Raw genomic sequence first — 21,860 nt, 5'->3', positions numbered from 1 at the left:
TATATGATTCTTGTTATTTTGAGTATGTTCCTTCAATTCCTAGTTTATTGAGAGTTTTTAACATGAAGGGATAATGAATTTTACTGAAGGCCTTTTCTGCTCATGTGTTTTTTGTCTTTAGCTCTGTTTATGGGATGAATCGCATTTATTGATTTGCATATGTTGAACAAACCTTGCATCCTGGGAATGAAGCCAACTTGATCACGTGGATAAGCTTTTTGATGTGCTGCTGAATTCAGTTTGCCAGTATTTTATTAAGGATTTTTGCATCAATGTTCATCAGGGATACTGGCCTTAAGTTTTCTTTTCTTGTTTTATCTCTGCCAGGTTTGGGTATCAGGATGAGGCTGGCCTCATACAAAGAGTTAGGGAGGAGTTCTTCCTTTTCAATTTTTTGGAATAGTTTCAGTAGAAATGGTACCAGCTATTCTTTGTACCTCTGGTAGAATCCAGCTGTAAATCTGTTTGGTCCTGGGCTTTTTTTTATTGGTAGGCTATTTATTACTGCCTCAATTTCAGAATTTGTAATTGGTCTATTTAGAGACTCAATTTCTTCCTAGTTCAGTCTTGGCATGGTGTATGTGTCCAGGAATTTATCCATATTTTCTATTTTATGTGCATAGAGATGTTTACAGTATTCTCTGACGGTTTTTCGTATTTCTCTGGGGTCAGTGGTGATATCCCCCTTATCATTTCTGATTGTGTTTATTTGATTCTTCTCTCTTTTCTTATTAGTCTAGCTAGCAGTTTATCTATTTTATTAATTTTTTCAAAAAATCAACTGGATTTGTTGATTTTTTAAAGGATTTTCGTGCCTCTATCTATCTCCTTCATTTCTGCGCTGATTTTGGTTATTCCTTGCTTCTGCTAGCTTTGGGGTTTGTTTGCTCTTGGTTCTCTAGTTCTTTTAGTTGTAAGGTTAGGTTGTTAGCTTGACATCTTCCTAGCTTTTTGATATGGCCATTTGGTGCTATAAATTTCTTTCTTAACCCTGCTTTAGCTGCATCCCAGAAATTCTGGTATGTTATCTCTTTGTTCTTATTAGTTTCAAAGAACTTCTTGATTTCTGCCTTAATGTCATTATTTACTCAAGGGTCATTCGGGAGCAGGTTGTTCAGTTTTGTAGTCATGTGGTTTTGAGTGAATTTCTTGAGTTCTAGTTTGATTGTGCTGTGGTCTGAGAGACAGTCTGTTGTAATTTCAGTTCTTCTGCATTTGCTGAGGAGTGTTTTACTTCCGATTATGTGATCAGTTTTAGAGTAAGTGCCATGTGGTGATGAGAAGAATGTATATTCTGTTGTTTTGGGGTGGAGAGTTCTGTAGATATCTATCAGGTCCACTTGATCCAGAGCTGAGGTTCAGGTACTGAAAATCTTTGTTAATTTTCTGTTTCGATGATCTGTCTAATACTGTTAGTGGGGTGTTAAAGTCTCCCATTGTTATTGTGTGGGAGTGTAAGTCTCTTTTGTTGGTCTCTAAGAAGTTGCTTTATGAATCTGGGTGCTCCTGTATTGGGTGCATATATATTTAGCATAGTTAGCTCTTCTTGTTGGATTGGACCCTTTACTATTACGTAATGCCCTTGTCTTTGTTTATTTTTGTTGGTGTAAACTCTGTTTTGTCAGAAACTAGGATTGCAACTCCTGCTTTTTTCTGTTTTCCATTCAATTGGTGAATTTTCCTCCATCCCTCTATTTTGAGCCTATGTGTGTCTTTGCACATGAGATGGGTCTCTTGAAGACAGCATACCGATGAGTCTTGACTCTTTATTTAGCTTGCCATTCTGTGCCTTTTAATTAAGGCATTTAGCCCATTTACATTTAAGATTAGTAATCTTATGTGCAAATTCGATCCTGTCATCATGATGCTAGCTGGTTATTTTTCCTGGCTTATGTGGTTGCTTGACAGTGTCACTGGTCTGTGTACTTCAGTGTATTTTTGTAGTGGCTGGTAACAGTTTTTCCTTCTCATATTTAGTGCTTTCTTCAGGAGCTCTTGCAAGGCAGGCCTAATGGTGATGAATTCTCTCAGCATTTGCTTGTCTGAAAAGGATCTTATTTTTCCTTTGCTCATGAAGCTTAGTTTGGCCAGATATGAAATTCTGGGTTGGAAATTCCTTTCTTTAAGAATGTTGAATATTGGTCCCTAATCTCTTCTGGCTTGTAGGGTTTCCACTGAGAGGTCTACTGTTTGTCTGTTTGTAGGTGACCTGGCCTTTCTCTCTGGTTACCCTTAACATTTTTTATTTCATTTTGACCTTGGAGAGTCTGATGATTATTGTCTTGGGGTTAATCTTCTCATGGTGTATCTTACTGGGGTTCTCTGCATTTCCTGAATTTGAATGTTGGACTGTCTTGCTAGATTGGGAAAGTTCTCCTGGATGACATCCTTAAGTATATTTTCCAACTTGGTTCCATTCTTCCTGTCTCCTTCAGGTACCCCAATCAGTTGTACGTTTGGTCTCTTTACATAATCCCATATTTCTTGGAGGTTTTGTTCATTCCTTTTCATTCTTTTTTCTCTATTCTTGTCTGCCTGTCTTATTTCAGCAAGACAGTCTTCAAGCTCTGAGATTCTTTTCTCTACTTGGTCTATTCTGCTATTGATACTTGTCATTGCACTGTGAAGTTCTTGTAGTGTGTTTTTCAGCTCCATCAGGTGGGTAATGTTCCTCTCTGAACTGGCTATTCTGGCTGTCAGCTCCTGTATTATCACGATTCTTAGCTTCTTTGCATTAGGTTACAACATGCTCCTTTAGCTCAGCAAAGTTCGTTATTACCCACCTTCTAAAACCTACTTCTGTCAATTCAGCCACTCAGCCTCAGCCTAGTACTGTGCCCTTGCTGGAGAGGCACTGCGGTCATCTGGAGAAGAGGCATTCCGGCTTTTTGAGTTTTTGACATTTTTGTGTTGATTCTTTCTCATCTTTGTGGGCTTATCTACCTTTGATCTTAGAGGCTGCTGACCTTTGAATAGGGATTGTGTGGGGTCTTTTCTGTTGATATTATTGTTATTGTTTTCTGCTTATTTGTTTTACTTTTAACAGTCAGGCCACTCTTCCATAGGGCTGCTACAGTTTGCTGGGGGTCCACTCCAGACCCTAGTTGCCTCAGTTTTTCCTGTACCTGAAGGTATCACCAGTGAAGGCTATGAAATGGCAAAGATGGCAGCCTGCTCCTTCCTCTGGAAACTCTGTCCCGGGGTTCCTGAGCTGTTGCTGGCCTGAATGCACCTGCAGGAAGTTGCTGAAAACCCGTTGGGAGGTCTCACCCAGTCAGGAGAAATAGGATCAGGGACATGCATAAAGAAGCAGTCTGGCTGCCTTCTGGTAGAGAAGGTGTGCTGCATTGTGTGGGGACCCATCATCATTTGAACTGTTTGGACTCTCCAAAGCTCGCAGGCTGGATGGCTGAGTCAACCAAACTGCAGAGACAGTGGCCTCCCCTCTCCCCTACCCAGAGCTCCATCCCAGGGAGAGATCAGAGCTCTGTCCGTATAACCCTGGCTAGAGTGACTGAAGCCCCTGCAAGGAGCTCCTACCCAGTGAGGGGGAATGGATCAGGGTCCAGTTTAAAGAGGCAGTCTGGCCATGATCTGGCAAAGCAGCTGTGCTGCACTGGGGGGAATCCTTCCTTGTCCAGATCATTTGAACCCTCCAAAGCCAGCAGCTGGAATGACTGAGTCAACGGAACCACAGAGATTGTGGCCAACCCTCCCACTGGGAACTCCATCCCATCTCGGGCAGACCTCAGCTTGTTGCCGTTGGCTGGCTTGAATTCCAAGCCAGTGGGTCTTAGCTTGTGAGGTGCTGTGGAAGTGGGGCCTGCAGAACAATGCTGCTTGGATCCCTGGATTCAGACCCCTTCCTAGAGGTATGTATGGATGGACTTTCCACCTTGTTGGGGATCCTGGGGTCAGAGTATGTAAAACTCCTGGGTCTATATGTGTGCCCGAGTGGCTGCTCTACCAAGATTCCACACAGCTCTGTGTATTGGACCCAAGACCCTGGTGGCGGGGGCTCCTGAGGGGATCTCTTGATCTCAGGGTTGCAAAGATCCATGAAAGTAGCGTGGTTTCCTGGGCAGAGTCATACAATCATTCACAGCTTCCCTTGGCTGGGGGTGGAGATTCCTCTGGCTTTGTGCCTCTCCTGGGTGGGCCATCGCCCCACTCTGCTTTTCTTCATTCTCTTTGAGTTGTTTGCCTAATCAGTCTCAATGCGAGAACTTGGATATTTCAGTTGAATGTGCTGTATTCGCTCACCCCTTTCACTCCTCTCCATGAGCACTGCAGACCGCAGCTGTTTCTAATCAGCCATCTTGCCCCTCCCTCTTACTCTTTTTTAACTCATGTCCCCTACAACGTACTGAGAGAAAAAAAACAAAATCTCTGGTGGAATAGCCCTCAAATTGGGAGTTACTGCATTAGATATCTCTAAGGCAACTGGGCTGAACAGGAAAGTCTACTGAGACGTGAATTCAGGGATAAACATTAAAAGAATAGAAGGGAAACATTTAATGTATATACCAGTCATTCCAAAAAAGGTGGCAGGTTAGGGGAGGAAGTGAGAATGGAAATGACCTTCTCGCAGATACTGAAAAACCTGATGAAAACCCCAAAGATTTACAGCAACCAAGCAAATGCTTAAACAAAGGAAGGGTCACTACTGAAACACAGGAGATCTTTGTGGCACTTTGACTTATCCTAGACCCACCCCCATCCCTGGTGTGGCAGTGGTCTTGAAGACAGCAGTATATGTTAAATCCAAGGCGGCAACAGACTGTATACACAAATAATGTTACTATGGATGTCCAGTGTAACTATGTTATTCTACACACTTATAACAAAGCAACATAAAATGAAAAAATATTAATTCATTACACAAATTACAAAACGTATCTTATTTCCTTTGGGAAACTGCATACTCAAGTAGTAGGTGACAGTGCACAAAAATTATAAATAGGGGGCTTTCTAAGTAGCTTACCAGCAGTATTTGAGGTTGTTCACCATCTTTATCTGTCAAATGCAGAAAGTTCTTCTTTCCTGGCTCAAAATTAGCATCGAGAAGTGACTTGTCACTGGTATGATCCAGTGGTGCCTATGGACATAAAACATAATATTTCAGATTATGAGAAACATAAAATAAGTAATCTGTAAATAGATACATATCTACATTTAAATAGTATTTTTTTAGCAATGATCTGGTAAAATTCTCTTCATCTAGGCTTGGAATTAACTTATTTATTCATTAACAGGGATAGCTAAGCCCAGTAACAGTGCATACACTGATAGGTATCCCAGAGACTCACATTCCCCAACATCTAAAAAACTAAAAAGAGAAAAGGTGAAAGTTAAGAGGTAATGTTAAGTATTACATACACATAAAAAGAATCTATAAACATTTCTCTTTCCATGTTCTATACAATATATGCAGTATGATATTTAATGCAGTTTCAAGAAAATTGACCAAAGATAATTTTACATAACTAAAAACCAAAATGTTTTGATATATAAATATGATGAAAAATGCCAGATAAGCAACATACTAAGCAACCCAACCAAAATAATTATGTAACATAATTATGTAATGTAACAAAAATAAAACTAATGTAGTATATAATATGGCCTTTAGAAAGACTCCTTCAGGAAAAGCCTGTCCTAGTAAATGATACCTATTTCAAATGTACCCCTAGGATTCAGAGGACCCAGGGGGTATGGAAGTGATTGTGATCAGACCTTTGAAAATTAAACACCTAAGAGTCAAGTCTTCACCTAACTTATATGGTAGGGCAATTTCAACTCTAGCTGTCATTCTAATATATTCTAGTTGGTGGATGAGAGAGGAAACTCTGTATGCCCCAAGCCCTACTCACTCACTCCAGACTGCTGTTGAGAAAAATGAGGGAGTAGAGATAAACATCTTTAAGACTGTTCTGTTACATTAAGAAATGTTTTTAATGTTTCAAAGACATGGGCAGAGTCTCCTTATACTCATTTTATGAAAATGCCTTTATTTCTTAGGAAATTAACACTGATTAACATTGTATAAAAGTGCAGGTACTGAGGACAAAAAAAATTTAAGAGATTCTGCTACTTACTATCTGTGTGACTTTGGAAACTTATTTCACTTCCCCATGACTCAGTTTCTTCACCTATGAGGGTGTAGTCGCATTTACCTCACAGAGTAGTTATTAATATAAGGATTAAAAAAGATTACGTTTGTACAGAGCTTAGAATACTATAAACACAGTAAGTGCAAAAGATGTGTTAAGTAAATAAAATAGCGAATATATGATCTACCTCTTAACTTTGGCTCACATCTATCAATCCACAAGAAAAACAGGACATAGAAAACCTGAAGCTAAAAGCAGCCACATGGAAGGAAGAAAGGGATTGCTGGGTTCCTTAAAGTCACTGGTGGGACATGATCAGATCATATAGCTGAAATACACAGGGGTTTTACCTCAGTAAGTGTCTGTATACAAGGTGGTGAGTAGCTAAATGGGCTTAGTTTTCTGAGGAGTATCCATTCAGCACTAAGCAGTAAGCAGGAGAAAGTAGTCATATTTGTAGAAATGTACAGGAGGCAAATAAAAATACAGAAATAGAGCTCGAGTACAGTAATAGCTAAAAAGAAACAGGTAATCCTGACATACAGCTATTTAAAGCTATTGTGGAAGATAATTTAACAAATGCTTTTTGAATGCCTAGAAGGAATGCTTATGGAAGATACGAAATTTATACGAGGTTCCTGTAATGAAAACGCTTACATAGGAAATGGAAAGACACAGATGAGTAACACCTATAACAAAAAAGAACTGTAAGTGGCGCAGCCAAAGGGCATAGGAGGTCAAAGAGAAAAAAATTTCTTTTAAAGCAGCATGAGGAAACATCGAGTAAGGCTTTTTAGGGGTAAAAGATGAATAGGACCTGGGAAGACACCTAGGACAGTACAGAACTATCCTTTAAACTGAAAAAAGACAACACTAGAAATTATGTGGTGATGTACCAGAAAGTGTTCAAAGTCTCAGATTAAATATTGTTTATCTTTCTATGTCTTGTCCGACTACCGATTTTACTGGTTAATTTCAGTTTAAAACATTAGTTCTATATTTTAAAAAAACAAATAAATTATGGAATAAAAAGCATAATATGATTTTAAGGGCAAATCAGGCAACATCAAACATCTTTGATTCTCCTGTGGAACCAACTTAAAATATGTACTCCAAATACCACAGGGATACACATTCAACTTCATTGACGGTTAGAGGTATTTTCCTGGAAAACTTAGACAGAAAAATATGGAAATTTATGTTAAGAAAATAAATCAATCCAATATCTGAGATTTAAGAGTATAAAGCCTTAAAGAACCAATAGTAGCTTGTCATAGATTTTTAATCAGTGGGCAATGAGCAGTGATTGATGGTTACTGAACTAGAAGGTGACATAAGTGCTACAATTTTAGATGATTGAAAATAATTCTAACTATCATGTAGGGTGAATCCGGACGGAGAGAAAGGAAACAAAAAAGGCTATCTAGAATACTATTCTAATAACGCAGATGAGATCCAACTCAATGGTCTCCTTCCTTAACCACACTCCCATGCTATGTTCTGAGTATTTATGTCTCCCCAAAATTCATATGCTGAAACCTAATCCCCAATGCAATGATATTAAGCGGTGGGGCCTTAGGAGCTGATTAGGTCTCAAGGGTGGAGCCCTCATGAATGGAATCAGTGTCCTTATAAAAATGGTCCAAGAAGAGACGTCTATCAAGGATTCCTAGAATTTTTTTTAATAATTGCAATTGTTTATCTTGGTAGTAAACATTAATACAAGATTAGGTCAAATGATGACCTAAGAACATGTCTACCAATAATCCTCCCCAAAAGTCCATAAAATGTCAAAAAAGAGCATGCTTAGCAAACCAAAAATTTCGAGAAATTAAAAAATAGAAAACAGACAGGATCAGATCTACGAAAAAATAAAACTAAGGGGAACCATAGCCCAAAGATCCTATAAGAGAAGACCACTGTGGAGATAAAGGTAGTAAGGAACTTCAGACTAAGGTCAAGACGTAGAGGCCAGGAAACAGCTAAAAGTGAGCAAGTAGGAAAAGGCATTCTGATCAGTTTGGTATCTCCTCTCTTTTTCTCCTTGGACTATGCAGCAGACAGCAGTGCCTATTTCCTGTCAGGGTAAAGAGTGGGCACTGTGACCGGAGAGGTAGCACAGTGCTGTCTAACTAGGTACTGATCAACTCCTAACCCTGAAGAGTCAGAAACCAGCCAATCCCAGAACAAAGTATAAACACACCACATCTAGCAGCATGTCTCACCCTTTTTCCACAACAACCAAGAATTGAATATGGTAAGTTTAATCAGCACCCACAGAGAAGTGAACAGAGATTCCCAAATATAAAGATAAGCAGAAAATAAGAATCACTAAATATTTAAAGAAATGCTACACCATGAAAGAGAGAAACTAAATGTAATAGATAAAGAATAATTAAGGAAAGTTAATAGAACAGAAGACTAAAATTAGAAAGTATACCCTCAAAGAGATCTGACAAGACTGCAGTCGTTAAAAATGTTTTTAAGCTTGAGAGTTAAAAGTCAAAAGCTATACATGTTCATACAAAGAAAAATACACATATAAAAAGTTGCCCAGAAATGCACATAGACACACAAATAAAAAGAAATAGTCAGCTAGAGATAATCTTGGTTAACATTGGAATGTATGAGGCATAAACGCTTCCATTTTTCTTACTACGAATATTTTTCTTCTTTTCCAAAAATCAGATCATAAAATATGATTTTACAATGTTTTTCATGGAAAAATATAAGATGATCATCATTCTGTTCAGTAAATATAGAAATTTTTCTTTAGTTGAGACAATATTATGAGAGTCACCTTTCATGAATGAAAAAACTGATGAAATGACATTATGTAAACTTTAGGACGAGCAAATGTTAAATCCAGAATGGAGGCAAAGGAAGAAGAAGGATCCAATTACTGAGCTGCACATAGGCTCTTACTGTAGTTGTTATACTTTTGTTTATGATTTTAAAAGAGTTCCAGGATTTAACATTATCAATAGTAACAACAACAATGGCTATAATAACATTTTTAGAAGCTTAAGTCTAGGATTTTACCATATCAGCAGTATTGATTCCATTTCCCCACACCAAATCAAAGGTTCCATTTATGTAGCCTACTTTGTTGGCCACATCTTCAAAGAGCTTTCTGACTGGAGTAGATGCTGGTAAATTTAAAGTGATCCGTTCATTCACTGTCTTTGAATTAGTAGTATCTTGTATAATACATAAGACTCTAGGTTCTTCAGCAGCATTTTCTATCTGAAATTTTAAGAAAAATATCACTTTATATATTATCTTTAAAGCAAAACAAAAGTATAATTAGCCATAAAATTTTATGATTAAATGTAAAAGACCTCATGAAATATTAAGTATTTTCTCTGTGCTATTTTCTCTGTTTTATTGTAGTCTGAAACACATTCTAATGGATATGTCAAACATATAAGCACCATATATGTTTGTTTTGGAAAAATCGGGGCACATTTCAGAATCAACAATCATTCTTGGAGATATTTGCTTTCACCTTTAAGATTGTAAATCCATGGTCAATAAGCCATGAAGATAGTAATATTTAAGCAATTTTAAGTTAAAAATTATAAAATCTGATCCTAAAAAAATGTGTCATTACCATGCTAGCCATAGTCAAATCAAGTATTTCTGGGTCTCCTAAAAAAAATGGGAATTGCACAAAAATGCAGTAAGGATTGTCTAAAGATTACAAAATCTATAACTGAGGGATACAGGCTACCACATCTCCTGATCTTTATGCTGCTGTACCCATAAGTCTAGATGTCCAAAAAGCTCCATTTATTAACGTGTCGGGAGCTGACAAGCTTATCTAAACAGATGAGCCAGGAGGAGGGGGAAGGAAAAGCAAGGAAACAGTTTCAATTACCAATACAGAAGGAATTAGGGTCACAACTTATCCTTCCTGCTTAAACTTTCTCAAATAAGCTATGCCCTCCCTCAAGCTGTTAAAGGACACCACTTTTCCACTTTCCACAGGGGCAAAAGACTACATCAAAGACACTTTATTGGAAGAAATTCCTTTCCCTCCTTCTGTAATGGCCATCTCAATGAATGGCACCATCATCTGCCTAGCTGCTGAAACCAAACAGCTGAAATGAGCATCTTCCTCGTTCTTCCCTCTTTACCTCACATAGTCTCCAAATCCTATCAATTCTACCTTTTGAATATCTCTTGAACTACCTCCTTCACTTTATTCCTGCCTGCAGCAATAAGAATATCCTACAACAAAATTATGGAATAACAGCTTCCTAAGAAGTTTAACTTCTTCCAATCTTATATTCCTTCAACCCCAAATAGTATTTCTGATATACAAATCTGATGATGTAAATCTTTTGCTTTCCCTGAAAGTCAGGTGTGGCATTAAACTGGGAGATGTCTCCCCATCTCCATAATGGGCTATTCAGAAATATGATCTCTACAAACTGGTGGTGTACACAAAAATTTATTTCTTCCTTAGTTTTTATAACAATATCAACCCCAACCTTTTGTTGCTTCTATATTATCCATTTTTAAATAAGAATAATTATAATTGGCTAGTACTGAAGATGGGATAGCCACAAAGTTTTTTGTTTGTTGAAGTAATACAATTATCTTTTGTTTCGGTGACACACAATTTTGGGTTTGCAAGAGATCATTTAAATTAAAGTTACTCCAATTAGTTTAGAACAAAAGTAAGTTGCTATAAAAGTATAATATTTAAAATAAATTGGGTAGCACTACAATTCAGACACATCCAAATATTTAATTACTAATAACTTACTTAAAACATTAAAAGAAAATACATTTCTGTGAAATAAAAGAAACAAAAGAACACTATTAACATACATTTCAAAAAAGATAAAAAAGTCTTCACCTATATATTTTAGACGTTATATTAACATATTTAATAGAATATTTTACACATTTTAACCCTAAACTAAAAAACATAAAATATATCTTTTTAAAAATGCTGGTTTATGATGAAAGAGTAAATGACTCAAAATAAATTTCAGCTACAAAACGTACACTTTTATAGATTCAATAGTATACTTCAGGGATAGGTCAAGTCTGAATGACTCAGTGTTCCTAGTATAAAATACTGTAGTAGCCAGATTTTAAAGCTTCAAATAGGCTGGAGTTGATGGTCAAAGGAAGACAACTCTAAGAATTTAGAAATCAAAAGTGCTGTAATAGTAATCATACATAAGAATGGTGATGTGGCAACATCATATGCTCAGACATTAGCAGTTCCTGGTTCTTTCCCTAAATATGTGAATGCAGGATCCAAGTACCCCAGATGCCTCTCCTTCCATGTGGGAAAATTATCCCTCAATGAAATCCTACCTAAAGACTAAATGTATTATACAGAAAAAAACAAAATTCAATCTCATGTGTGGCTTATATTCTTTTTAGTAATAGCCCTTCTTTTCTGTACTTACAAATAATTTTGCTTTTTTTAAAAATAGTAAGAGTATAAAGGAAAAAATGGAAATAATCTGTAACTCTATAACCCACAGATAACTATTAGCATGCTGGCATATATCCTTCCAAATATCTTATCTGCAAACACACACACACACACACACACACACAGAGAGAGAGAGAGAGAGAAAGGCTATGCATGCATGCTACATAATCACAAACACTGGATTAGAATACACATGCTGTTTTCTAACATCTTTCTTATATCATGCAATCTTTCCCTGTAAAGCTTTTCCTAACTCATCATTTTAACAGCTAAGTAGTATTTGTTAGTATACGGATTAATAATAATTTACTTAATAAATTCTATTTTATTGACTCAGACTTTATCATACTTTTACAAATTCTGTGATGAACACCTACATGAAACTTCATATACTTTATTTCCTTAAAATCCTTATATATAGAATTTCTCAGCAAATTACATTTTACTCTTGAATTCTGTTGTAGGATGATTTAAACAGATAAAAAGCTCTGCTCTTCTTTAAAGCTCTAAGCTAGCCAATGCTAAATTCTACTTTATACTCAACTTTCTGGGCCCATTCTTATTTCACCTATACTTTAATCTAACATGTGGACTTCATCTGAATTTTAGAATCACCATTGCTAATAGTAATCACACTAAAGTAAAATTTCTCTCCTCCTTTCCCCTCTCCAATTTGGGAACTGAGAAGAAAACAATTTTTTTGTTGTTGCAATTTTAAGATACCACCAATAAGATGTGGCAATAGTTTTTTTTTTTAAATAGCTTTTCAAGAGAAAAAAAACTATACAATATAAATTAAACATGCAGGAAACATTTCCAAAACATTTAAATGTAAAAAGGTTTTTTCTGGAAATGGGAAATTAGGGCAGCTATCTTCTTAATTTCTTTGTAGCCCTAACCAAAACTGATCCTACTTATGCCCAAAGGTAAAAATAATTACGTCTTGAGGTGGTTTAAAGATAGCAAAAAATTCTTTGCCATTCTTTTTTCTTTTTCCTTTTCTCATGAATCTGAGGTGACCATCTAACACCAAGAGAATGTGACAGAAGTCACACTGTGTAACTTAAGGCAGAGCCTTAAGAAACCAGCAGTTTCTGCTTTTGTATTTCTTGGAACATTCCCTCTTATAACCCAGCCACCATGTAAGAAATCCAGTTACCCAGGGATCAGCATGCTGTGAGGAAGCCCTAGCAATCCACATTGAGAGGAAGCAGCCACTTGGTGGAGACACTGAGGTGCCTGATGTATGAGAAAAGCCTTCTGGATGTTCCATTCAATGACTGCCACCAACTTAATGGAGCCAAGTAATTCTAGATGATGCCACCTGGAGCAGAACTGAATAGTTGGTGAGCTCTGGCCCCAATCCCATCCCACAGAAATCTGAACAAATAAACTAATTGCCCTATTAAGTCACTAAACTTTAGGGTCCACTGTTACATAGTAATAGATAAAAAATAAATATACCTAAACACCTTCGAGCACATCCAAGTTCAAGTAGGGAAAGTATGATGATGGTGCTGTTGGTAGGGAGGGAAGGGTACTACTTTTCATTTAAGCACTACATCCAACATTAAGAAAAGGCATCTGAGGATACATCATGATTTAGGGAAGGGAGCAAAAATTTTTAGTCAAAAGAGTTCTCTGATGAACCTGAGGTAAGAGAAAACAAGTGTAAAATTTTAGAAAAGCCTAAAGCATGTTCCATTTAGAAAAACATTTAATGTAGTTTAGATGCGCTATTTGAAGAGGACAAAGTTTTCTACAAAGAAAATCTAGCCAAGTACAAAAAAAGGTATAAATCCTAAAGTTGAAACTATTTATTTTACAGACAACTCACAGCAATATTACACTTATGAGACTAAGGGGAAAGGCAACAGCAGTTATATTTACTGTATACGCTAATAGAGTGCTCTGTGTCTACGTTCATTGCAGAAACAAAGCTAGATTTCCTACCAAAGTTTGAAGAAAAAAATCCTTTTTAAAAAAGTAAAAATGGCCAGGTGAGGTGGCTCACATCTGTAATCACTGCACTTTGGGAGGCCGAGGTAAGAGGATCACTTCAGGTCAGGAGTCCGAGACCAACCTGGCCAACAGGGCAAAACCCAGTCTCTACTAATAATACAAAATTTGCTGGGTGTGGTGGCACATGCCTGTAACCTCAGCTACTTGGAAGGCAGAAGCAGGAGAATCGCTTGAACCCGGGAGGTGGAGGTTGCACTGAGCTGAGATCGTGTCACTGCACTCCAGCCTGGGCGACAGCAAGACTCTGTCTCAAAGAAAAAAAAAAGTAGAAAGAATAAACCATAGTCTTGTTTATAAAAGGTGAAACATACTGGGATAAAAAGCACTGAAAACAGTTTTCTTCCAAAGATACACTTAACTGCTAGAAACATCTAGAAGTCGTTGGCATAGTTCTGAGACATTTTAGAGCCCGCTGAAGGGATGTTTGCCTCTTAAGTCATCTTGTCTCCTTCTCTTGACATTTCCAATAGTTTTAAGTTGAAATGTGAGTTCTCTGATAACATCATAATTTTTGTTTCAAAAAAATACTTCCTATGTGTTTCTTATTAAAGAATACACACTGAGGTTTAAAATTGATGGTATATGTTCAGAATGGCATCAGCATACAGAATATAAGCTAATATCAAACAAAATTCAAAATTATCAAGATTTAAATATTTCTAAGAGAAAAAATTAAGATAAAGTATTTTAAAATTATGAAGGTACCTCTTTACCTCTAAATTCAACCCATGCTAAGACTTTCTTCCTTTCAATGTTATTGCAAATAACAGTATTATGGTTACAAGCTTTTACACACACACACACACACACACACACACACACACACACACGCATACAATAAGTCCATTTTCTCTCCCTTTTGGTACAGGAGCTGCCATAAGCTAAGTAATTAGGCCTTAGAGCACTACCCATCTGGGTATCCACAGTTCAAGATTAATGTATTGCCACAGATTTTAAAAGAGAATTGATAGTATGAATATTTTTATTGGTTGAAATTTATAAAACGTATCAGCTGCTGAGCACGGTGGCTCACACCTGTAATCCCAGCATTTTGGGAGGCCAAGGCGGGTGGATCACCTGAGGTCAGGAGTTCAAGACCAGCCTGGCCAACATGGCAAAACCTTGTTTCTACGAAAAATTAAAAAATTAGCCAGCATGGTGGTGCACGCCTGTAATCCCAGCTACTCGGGAAGCTGAGGCAGGAGAATTGCTTGAACCCAGGAGGCAGAGGTTGCAGTGAGCCAAGATCGCACCATTGCACTCCAGCCTGGGCAATAAGAGCGAAACTGTCTCAAAAAAAAAAAAAAAAAAAAGTATCAGCTTCATTTAGACTCTTCATTTTTAAACAAGTAACATTTTTAAGGCTATTAATGAAGGTCCTAACTTACATTAAAAAAAGAGATTTTATTTTTAAGATCCTCCCTTCATCCCACCTCAAAACCGCAGCCAACTCTGATGTTATCTACGTGATCTTTTTCTAAGTGGTCTCTTGCCACACTTGGGAAGGATAGGAGAGATTAAAGGAGCAACTCTGGGGAAAAAAACAGAGCAAAGGGACTGAAGGAAAATCAAGTATTAAGTAAAGGTTAGACCAGAATGCTACATCACATGGAAGTTTAAGTCTGTAGTGCACACAGGATCTCAGGAAGTTAATAGTAATAGGATTTCTGGATTTTGACTTTGTAAATTTTTAAGTGATTTAATTTCCTAAATTATTAATTTTTCAGAAAATAAATATATGTGGAAAAATAGGCAACTATCATACCCAACATCATAACAAAGGGTTCTTTAGTTTTTCTATCAGTTTTTTCTCCCTCATTCACTAGTTAAAAACAAGGTACAATCAGACACAAATTCATTTAAGGTGACTTTTTTATTATTAAAATTGGGTAGAAATAAAATAGCCAAACAAGCATAAAACATAAGACATGCCTTGATATTAAATAAAAATACTAACATGCTGTTACTTGCTCTGCTGATTATCACATTAAAGCAATTACATCAGCAGTCTACCTGTAAAAATTTCTTCTTCATTTCATCAAAGATACTTTGTCTGCATCTCCAAAACACATCCTATGGTATATAAGAACAAAATGAATTACACATTATTTATATAAAATAAAGGGAAAAGACAGTGAAATGAGAACAATTAACCTAAAAACATTTTTGCAATAAAATGTGTATTAATTAAAGTATTAGTACATCATCTAGAATTTTATTCATGAATGTGCAAGGTTACTAAAAATCTATGATAAAGAGGTGATAAAGAATAAGATAAATATGGAAAATAGCCACATTTTAACAAAGAATGATAGCTTAAGAATTGTGTGTAAATTGAATGTTGTAAGTCACATAATATTTTGTGTCCAGTAAAGAAATTCTGCAGTTCTCTGCACTAAAGGAAACCAAGAGATCTCTTGATTTTGCTAGCCTCTAAATTTGAATTTTTCACGACAGTTACTCTTAAAACAAGGCTGCATAACAATATCCCTCACAACTATTTTATTTTAATATATATCTCCTTCTTATGAGTTTAACAATTAAATTATAATTAATACAAAAACATATAAAAGGAAATAAAAGTAACCTATAATCAAGAGATAATCTTGAAAAATCTTGATTTTACATCACTCTACGCTTTTTCTGTACATATTTTGTCTTATTCTCCCTTCTTTAGTTAATAAAAAGAAATCAACATATTATTTTAAAAGGTGCTTTTACTTTTACAATAGAAATATATTTCTGTTACAATAGCAACATACAGTTTTCTGCAAAGCAACTCTAAAATAGCCACCATTGCTCTCATCTCATTTCATCTTCTCCAGTCTATGCACATATAATATTTATTATATAGAGAGAGTACTTTTAACCAAATAGGACAATTTCATATACCAGTATTTGAAATCTACTTCTTGTCCCTCAATATTCATTGTTTTCCTGTGCCAAAACATTTAATTTAAAAACTGCAGTGTTCCATTATATAGACAAACCATAATTTAACTAATCTGCTATTAACGGGCATTTAAGCCCCTCCAAACATTCACTACAGCATTGCTTGTTTGTATAATTTTTCCTTAAGATAATGTCTCAAAGAAAGAATTACTAGATCAAAGTATATGTACTCATTTTTAGAATTTTTAATACATGGTGCCTTCCACAAAAAAATTGTTGAACTGCAACTATCTTTCAACACTCTTCTCTCAACACTGTTCACCCCGCCCTCAAGGAGGTGATGTTGTCCAGTGGTAACTAAACTATAAACAAATCTAAACTATCAGGCATCCATCATCCTTCAGGGTCTTTATGTATCTCTATCATGTACCTGGAATACTTTTCCCTGGATGTCCTCACCTCCTTTGCTCAAGTATCACTGCTGTGGGGCTTTAAAACATGTCCACAAATTCTTTGACTTGCCTCCCTACGTAAAGTAGGAGTCTAACTTGCCTCCAGCAAAAGTAGGAAGCTAATTCCAGTCCCCTTTAATACAGACCAGCCTTAGTGACTCCCTGTAATACACGGCATGATTTTCAAGGCTGGGTTAGAAAAGGTGTAATAACTTCCTCCTGGCCCTCAGCTCCTTACTGTTAGAACCCAGCCTCCATGCTGTGAGGAAGGAAGCCAAGCAGCCACTGGGAAAGACTATGTGTAGATGTTCCAGCCACATCCCAAATGAGATCTCAGCAGACAACCAGCATCAACCACCTACATGTTGAGTGAGGAAGCTTTCAGACGATTCCAGCCCCTAGTCTTTCTGCTACCCCCAGCTGATGCCTAGCAGAGCAGAAACAAGCTGTTTCAGCCTAACCTTACCCAAACTGCACATCTATGAGAAATCTGGGGGCAGATTGTTATACAGCAAAAGATAGTCAGAATAGTTCATTTCTCAATCAAGTCCTTCTCTCATCTTATCTAACATTCCAATCCTGTTGGTGCTCCTTATCTCCCAATGTATTAAACAATGATTTTCAAACACTGAACAAGAGGCAACCCAGGTAACCATCCCTGTGAAAGCAGAAACAAAAAAGGTAAGCCACCTTCTAGGATGCAGTGCAGGGAGGGAGAATGCAGGTGGAGTCCAGCAATCTCCCTGAGTTAAAAGAGTTGGGAGTTCAAGGGGTGGAAAGAGCTACAACTCACAGGGCAGGATACAGGGCAGAAGAAAGCTGGACACTCAGTGCAAACAGCAAGCTCCAAAGGACCTACAGTGCATCCCCCTAGAATGTTTGGCTGATTTCTCATCAGCAAATGTGTGTAAAGGCAGTGCCTGAGGCAAGGGAAAGAACCACAGGAAACAATCCCTGGAGCTCACTTAGGTTCCCACCAACCAGAATTCTTTTTTTTTTTTTTGAGACGGAGTCTTGCTCTGTGGCCCTGGCTGGAGTGCAGTGGCGCGATCTTGGCTCACTGCAAGCTCCACCTCCCGGGTTCACGCCATTCTCCTGCCTCAGCCTCCTGAGTAGCTGGGATTACAGGCGCCCGCCACCACGCCTGGCTAATTTTTTGTATTTTTAGTAGAGACGGGGTTTCACCATGTTGGCCAGGATGGTCTCAATCTCTTGACCTCATGACCTGTCCACCTCGGCTTCCCAAAAAGCTGAGATTACATGCGTGTGCCACTGCACCCAGCTGCCCACCAACCAGAATTTTTAAAATCTCATAATGCACAGGGCATCAGATAAGGGTACTCAAAAGAGTACTGTCTTAGTACTGGGACCACACTAGACCTAATCTAAAGACTACTCTGGTCCAACCTTAGAAAGCTTAAAAGCAAAACTCAGAAGGATCAAACTGTTTACAAATAAATCATCTGCATCTAAGAACAAAACTCAAGAATATCTACGGGAATAAAAAACATCCAGGACCCATCAAGGTAAAATTCTCAATGTTTGGCATCCCACTGGAAATAAACAAACATGCAAAGAAGCAGGAAACTATGACCCATATGAAGAGAAAAAAAATAAGTAAGATAACAAATAACATGGATGGGATTAACAAATGTAAGCACTGATGAAGATGAATGAATGAATGCTTAAGACACAGCACAAGAAACTATTAAAATTAAAACAAAGAGAGGAAAAAGAATGAAAAGAGAAAGAACAGAAAAGCAGGATAATTTTCTTACCAGAAATCATGGAGGCCAGAAGGAAGTGGCACAGTATTTTTCAGGTGCTTACAAAAAATAACAGTCAAACCAGAATCCAATAACCAGCAGAAATGCCCTTCAAGAACAACCCAGGAATTGCTTTAATAATCAAGTGGAATTCAAGACATTCTCAGATGGAGGAAAACTCAAAGAATTTGCATCCAGTGGAACTACCCTATGGGAAGGAATACCTAAAGACAGTTCTTTAAACAAAAGAGAAATCATCAAAGAAACCTTAGAACATCAGGAAAAAAGAATACAGAAAGCAAAAATATAGCTAAATGTAAGACATTTTCCTTCTCTTGAGTTTTTATTAAAGACTTGACAGTTGAGGAAAAAACTAAAATATTGTCTGATGTGGTTACAAGTCAAGAAAATATTTAACACAATTATAAACAGGGTAGAGTAAAAATACATAAAGGGAGATAAGGTTTCTACATTTCACTTGAACTAGTAAAATAACACCAGTAGACTGTGGTAAGTTGGTTTATGTTATGTCATATCTAGAGAAGCCACCAAGAAAGCTATATAAAGGGAAACAATAAAAATACTATAATCAAAATAGAATTAGACAAATGTTCAAATAACCCACAGGAAAACAAGAAAACGATAACATAGGGAAAAAAAAGGAAACAGAAAGCAAAAAATAAAATGTCACACTTAAGCTCTAATATATTAATCATTACATCAAATATAAATGATGTAAATACACCAATTACCAGCACAGAAATTGTTTTGGCTCACAGTTCTGGAGACTAGGAAATCCAATATCAAGATGTCGGCATCTGGCAAGGGCTTTCCTGCTACATCATAACATGACAAAAGGCATCGCATGGTGCAAGAGCAAAAAGAGGGTGAAAGAGAGGGTGAACCCACTCCCACGATAACGAACCCACTCCTGTCCATTCATGAGGGCAGAGCTCTCATGATCTAAATACCTCTTAAAGGTATTTGACATCTCTCAATACTATCATAATGGAAACGAAATTTCCACATGAATTTTGAAGACGACAAGCATTCAAACCATAGCAAAGTTTGATGTAAATCCTATCAAAATCCCAGCAAGACTTTTTGAAAATTTTGATGATTATCCTGAAATTTATAGGGAAAGGCAAAGGAATCAGAGTAACTAAAAGGATATTGAAAAAGAATAAAGTGAGAGGTCTCAGTTTACCTGATTTTAAGATTTAATATACAGCAACAGTAATCAAGACTGTGTGGTATTGGTAGAGAGATAAATAGATCAATGTCACAATAGAGACCTACACAAATATGCACAACTGATTTTTGACCAGGTACAAAAGCAACTCAATGGAAGAAAAATAGTCTTTCCAAAAATGATGCTGGAATATTTCATTTAGACATCCAGAAGCAAAAAATAAAAAATCTCAACCTAACTCTCCATCTTATATTAAAATTAACATAAATGTGGATCATAAACATAAATGGAAAACATAAAACTATAAAACCTTTAGGAAAACACATAGGAGAAAATGTTCTCAGAACTCAGGCTAGGCAGAGTCCTTAGCTTTGACACCAAAATCATAATCCATAAAAGGAAAAATTGATAAACTGGACTTCATCAAAATTTAGAATGTCTACTCTGCAAAGATTCTCTTAAGGATTAAAAGTTACAGACTGGGAGAAAATATTTCAAACCACATAATCAACAAAGGATTAGTGTCTAGAATATATAAAGAACTCTGAAAACCCACAAAAAAAAGCAAACAATCCAATTAGAACATAGACAAAAATCATGAAAAGACATTTCAATGAAGAGTATAAACAGATGCAAATAAGCACATAAAAAGATGTACAACATACTAACCATTAGATAAATGCAAATTAATACCACAATGAAATATTACCACATCGTTTTCAGAATGGTTAAAATAAAAAAAAATAGCAACATCAAATACTGGCAAAGCAGAGAAATTGAATCTCTCATGCCTTCCTGTAAAATGGTACAGCTATTCTGGAAAACAGTCTGGTAATTAAAAAAAAAAAAAAACTATATATACAACTACCACACAATTTAGAAATTGCACTTTTCAACATTTGTCACAGATGAAATAATTATGTTCACACAAAAGCCAATACAGGAATGCTTATAGCAGCTTTACTCACAACAGCCCAAAACTGCAAACCCAGATGTCTTTCATCAACTAAATGGTTAAACAAATTACAGTACATCCATATCACGGAAAACTACTAAGCAATAAATAGGAACCAACTATTGATACATGTAACAACCTGAATAAACTTCCAGAGAATTACACTAAATTTTAAAAAACCAACCCCAAAAGACTCTACAATCTGTGGTTCCATTTTTACAACACTCTTAAAATGACCAAGTATAGAAATGGAGAAGAGATTAGTGATTGCCAGGGATTAAAGAGGGAATAGGGAGTGAAAGGGAAGTGAGTGTGGTTACAAAGGGCAACATGAGGGATCCTTGTGGTGAAGAAAATGTTCTATATCTTGACTATATCACGTCAATATCTTGGTTCTGATAGTGCATTATAGTTCCATAAGGTGTTACCATTAGTGTAGACTGGGTGAAGAGTACATGAGATATCTGTACTGTTTTATTTCTCCAAACTACAAGTAAATGTACAATTATCTCAAATGGAAAGTTAGTTAATAAAACATTGTCTATTCTATTATTTTTCAACCTCTCCTTCCTAGAGACTGAAAGAGGACTGCCTGTTTAAAACCTTGGAGCTGATGGGAGGAGAGTACTCCTGAGAATGTGCAACCACATGCTGGTCTTCATGCTGATTTGCAGCCCCAATTCACACCATCTGGTGGTAAAAAAAAAACTCCAAGCCAAGAATTGCTTTGAAAATGGTTCTAGAATAGTGATATTCCCAGGCACCTGGCAGAAACAATCACAAATTCTTCCTGGAAGGAATCACATATATTCCAAAGTGCAACTAATTTCCACAAAAATTATTTTCATGAGTATAAGAAAAATGAACAGCTCACATTTTTTAAAAATCACTGTGTGCATACGTAAACATGGTACCATTAAAGACAGTCAGCTAAGAATAACATACAGTAGATGACATCCACAAAAACTTCAATACTGAAAATCAGTTACATTATAAAATAAATGTTT

At 36.6% G+C, this 21,860-nt stretch overlaps 1 protein-coding gene across 5 annotated transcripts in view; it reads right to left on the bottom strand.

Moving 5' to 3' along the window:
• USP47 (ubiquitin specific peptidase 47) overlaps positions 1-21,860 on the bottom strand; it is a 122,747-nt gene that overhangs the window by 75,218 nt on the left and 25,669 nt on the right. Inside the window, exons 1-4 of one of the 5 annotated variants that reach the window (XM_030829500.1) lie at positions 18,719-18,954; positions 15,610-15,669; positions 9,156-9,359; positions 4,985-5,098 (exon numbers count right to left, since the gene is read on the bottom strand). In XM_030829500.1, coding sequence (XP_030685360.1) covers positions 4,985-5,098; positions 9,156-9,359; positions 15,610-15,630 — 339 coding nt within the window. In that variant the 5' untranslated portion in view covers positions 15,631-15,669; positions 18,719-18,954. Of the gene's footprint in view, positions 1-4,984; positions 5,099-9,155; positions 9,360-13,038; positions 13,226-15,553; positions 15,670-18,718; positions 18,955-21,860 lie in introns of those variants that run through there. The other 4 variants (XM_012504600.2, XM_030829501.1, XM_030829502.1 and 1 more) reach the window with 4 other exon arrangements.

This window comes from Nomascus leucogenys, chromosome 15 (assembly GCF_006542625.1).
Source record: "Nomascus leucogenys isolate Asia chromosome 15, Asia_NLE_v1, whole genome shotgun sequence".
Taxonomy (NCBI): Eukaryota; Metazoa; Chordata; class Mammalia; order Primates; family Hylobatidae; genus Nomascus; species Nomascus leucogenys.
The sequence above is the reverse complement of the archived record's forward strand: the minus strand, read 5'-3'. Positions and strand labels throughout refer to the sequence as shown.